This window comes from Morone saxatilis, unplaced genomic scaffold, assembly GCF_004916995.1.
Source record: "Morone saxatilis isolate NCDOM2014 unplaced genomic scaffold, NCSU_SB_2.0 Contig15, whole genome shotgun sequence".
Lineage (NCBI taxonomy): Eukaryota > Metazoa > Chordata > Actinopteri > Moronidae > Morone > Morone saxatilis.
The window spans coordinates 25,746,637-25,750,130 of NW_023339707.1; the positions used below are offsets into that span (position 1 = coordinate 25,746,637).

Sequence of the window (3,494 nt, forward strand, 5' to 3'; positions counted from 1 at the left end):
TGTGTGTGTGTGTGTGTGGTACCGATGTTGTCTTTCTCCTTGCAGGAGATGGAGTAGCAGCAGATCTCTCTGTCCTGGATGGCCGACAGATTCCTGAGTGTAAACACAATCAAAGATAAAGATACAGGAATGTCAACAATTACTCATTCATGCAGCAACAGTACCCAAACTCATTTTAAGAAACTCATTTTCCAGGAATTCTTTCTTAAAAACACAGGACAGCACTTGCTCACACTCATATAACTGACTGCTGGGACTAGTACAGACACATTCAACCTCAGAGCTTCTCCTGCAGACAGCCGAGTATCAAACTAAATAAGCACCCAGGTTTCTGTGGGGGCTAAAACATTTCCAGGATATTTGGTTGTTTAAATCCATTTTCAGGTGTTTCTATGACTGGAAAACTAGTCTCTACATGTCCAGGTTTTCCAGGACATTTGGGAATCCTGTGGATAATATAGAGACATGTCTGTTTCTCACACTTGAGTCCAAAGGGGGAGCTAGTGAATCACAGTGAGAGCAGCCACGTTACATGTTCAACACCAAAGCAACCACTTACTGAAAGCTAGCAGGAGGTAGCCCACATACCACGACACACGCAGCTCACATCCATGTAGCATGTGAGCTCTGTGCACTTTAGAAAGGTCAGAGTGAGCTTTGACTTACATCCTCTCTATGAGCTCCTTCTCATCCAGAGCTCCTGGTAGGTCCCTCTTATTGCCCAGAACCAGAACCTGAAGGAGACACACAGATGGGACAAACGTCAGAGAATATAACAGCTGTCAGTCACAGTGCGGCACGTTGCAGCTTCAAATAACATCCGTCACACCGTCTGATCACTCCGGGGCGACTGCAGCTTCAGTGAACACACAAAGATACCGATAACCGGTGCTGAAATAAAGAGAAAGTTTGGGTTTTTAGCAGCCATTATTTCCCCACTGTGGGCCCAGAAGTGTTGAGCATCCAAGTTTTCTGTTAGAAATGTTCAGTCTGGTTCTCCAGCATTCAGAAACTGTCAGATTCTAACATGCATATGTTGGACAATGAGCATAATCAGCTATATGGACAATATTTCAGTACCTGGTTGATTTGGACAATATAGGAGTGGGTTTAGGGGATTATTGAGGACGCTGAATCCTTTTCTGACATTTACAAAATACAAAATGGACGTTTCAACCAGAAGGGTCCACATTTCAACTCCCAGTGGGAAGATTTTGATTCATTTTGAGTCGATTTTGAGGTTATTTATATGCTTAATACACATCCACTGCAGCAAAGACACAGTTCAATAACAAAATGCTGCATAGCAGAAAAACACCAACAGAACTGAAGAAGAATTAAGTCTGAACATTCACACTAATGACACTGAGCTTTCTTGTATCCAAAATGCAGGTCCAATGTAATAATCATATAAATAACCTTTAAAATGAATGAAAATCAGCCCACTGGGAGTTGAAATGTGGAAACTTCTGGTTCAAACAGAGATGTTATGTTATGTAAATGTCAGAAAAGGATTCAGTATCTTCAATAACCCCCCAACCACTCCTGTATTGTCCATATCAGCCAAGCAGCTGCTGAAACATTGTCCACAGAGGTGTTATAGAGGAGACTAAAAGGATATAAAAGGTTTAAAGATAGAAAGCGCTGACGTTTGAAAACCGGCTGCACAGAAGCATTAAACTTTAAACACACTAGATCTGCCTTTTATCTCCTATACTTTTCTTTTAATGTTTCATTTTAACACAGTTTGCTTTCCCTGTTCACAGATGTGTGTTTGGTTGGTTTTCTGTTTGATCGATGTTTAATCTGATAGTTCAGCTCAGTTCAGCTGGCTCTGGTCCAGATTGTTCAGTCCGCTGCAGCTAACTCATTCTGGTTCACTCAGACCGACAGTCGCTCTCAAAAGAGCTACAAGCTTCAAGACAGCGTGTGGAAACATCTGCTCACTGTCGGAGGTTCTGAACGCACCCAACTGTTCTGTCTCATTAAAGGAAAGGTGTCTACTGACTCGCTCTGATGGGTTGTTAAATCTTAAATATTGGTTTAATATTGGTTGTGATCACTTCAGCTCTGTACAGTGTTTATCTCCTCGGGCTAACTGTGCCAGCGTCCGTTCACTCTGGTTAGTTCTGGCGTTCTTACAGGAATTCCCTGCAGCTGCGGTTTGTCCAGCAGGTTGTGGAGTTCGTTCTTGGAGGCTTCGATCTTCTCCGGGTCTGCTGCGTCCACCATGTAGCTGCGACAGAGAGAAAGAAACTGTGAACACATCTCATCGTCATTTCTATCAGAACACGCTCTGCATCACATCACGCTCTGTCCTGCGGAACTCGACCAAAAACCCCAACCGAGCCCATCAGGATCCCTTTTACTACATCTCCACTGTACTTTGGTGCTCTTTGTTACATAAATCTGCCTGTTTGCCCTGAAGCTTTCCTCTCCCGACTCACTAACACAACTGTGGTAATGTGACTCAACAAGACTACAGGACTGAATTCTGCATTCAGCTTCTTCCTGATGATCAAATTCTTTTTCTTTTCTTTTCTTTTCAAGACATTTAATGTGACTGAATCAAACTCTTGTCATCCAAACCCTTCAGATGTTACATTTAATGCTTCTTCCTGTGAGGATCGTGTCTGTTTGGTGGACAGAAGGAGCTGCTGGACAAACTTGCGTGACTATCCTCCGTCTCTCTGCTCTCATTAACGTCTCCTGTCGTGCTGAGACGTCCCAGCGACCCCCTTTAGGGGTCGGTAACCACAGTTTAGGAAACCGGGACTTACACGATGGCGCTGACTCCTCGACAGTAACGCTCCCACATGCTCCTGAACCGAGGCTGACCACCAATGTCCCACAACTGCAGACACAGGGAGACGGTTAGTGAGCGTCTCAACATAAAGAGAGAGATTAAAAATGAAGAAATACAACAGAAACTGCGGACTTTTATCTTTGTTATGATTCAAATAACACATTTGTGTTTGCTTGTCTGTATGTGCGGGGTAAAAAAACACTGTGGATGTCATTTCTGCCTCGTTATTCCCTAAATATTTTCTATAATTGATATTTTATGAACAGTTAAAGGTAATGAGGTCACCAAAGGCTCTTGGGGGGTCGCGAGGCCTTCTGGGTGTTAAGGGGCGCATCAGAAAAGTTTGAATTTAAAACCAACAAGCTGAAAGAACGACGGTCAAGTGTCAAAGAAGAAACCTATGAAATCTGTATGACTGTTAATAAATAAACACATATTTTATTGTATAAAAACGTCCCTGAAACAATCAATAAAACTGATCTCTGATCAATAATCACAGGAAATAATCTGCTCAGAACTCAAACTTCCTGCAGTTGTTTTAATGGTTGAGTTCATCAGCTGTTATTACTGAATCTAATATAAAATATCCTTTAAATGTGACAGTTAAAGGTCTCAGTGATTCTTTCTGAGGATCCATAACTGACTGATTACAACTATAAATAACTCGCTGTGTGTCTGTGTGTGTGTG

The 3,494-nt window shown here is 42.4% G+C and overlaps 1 protein-coding gene across 1 annotated transcript in view; it reads right to left on the bottom strand.

Moving 5' to 3' along the window:
- Window positions 1-2,854, bottom strand: part of LOC118323851 (ADP-ribosylation factor-like protein 8A) — a gene marked incomplete at its 5' end in the record, with an annotated part of 10,001 nt that extends 7,147 nt beyond the window's left edge. The window contains 4 exon segments of the mRNA XM_035655889.1: window positions 23-93; window positions 667-734; window positions 2,143-2,236; window positions 2,781-2,854. Coding sequence (XP_035511782.1) covers window positions 23-93; window positions 667-734; window positions 2,143-2,236; window positions 2,781-2,854 — 307 coding nt within the window.
- Between the last annotated feature and the right edge of the window lie 640 nt (window positions 2,855-3,494).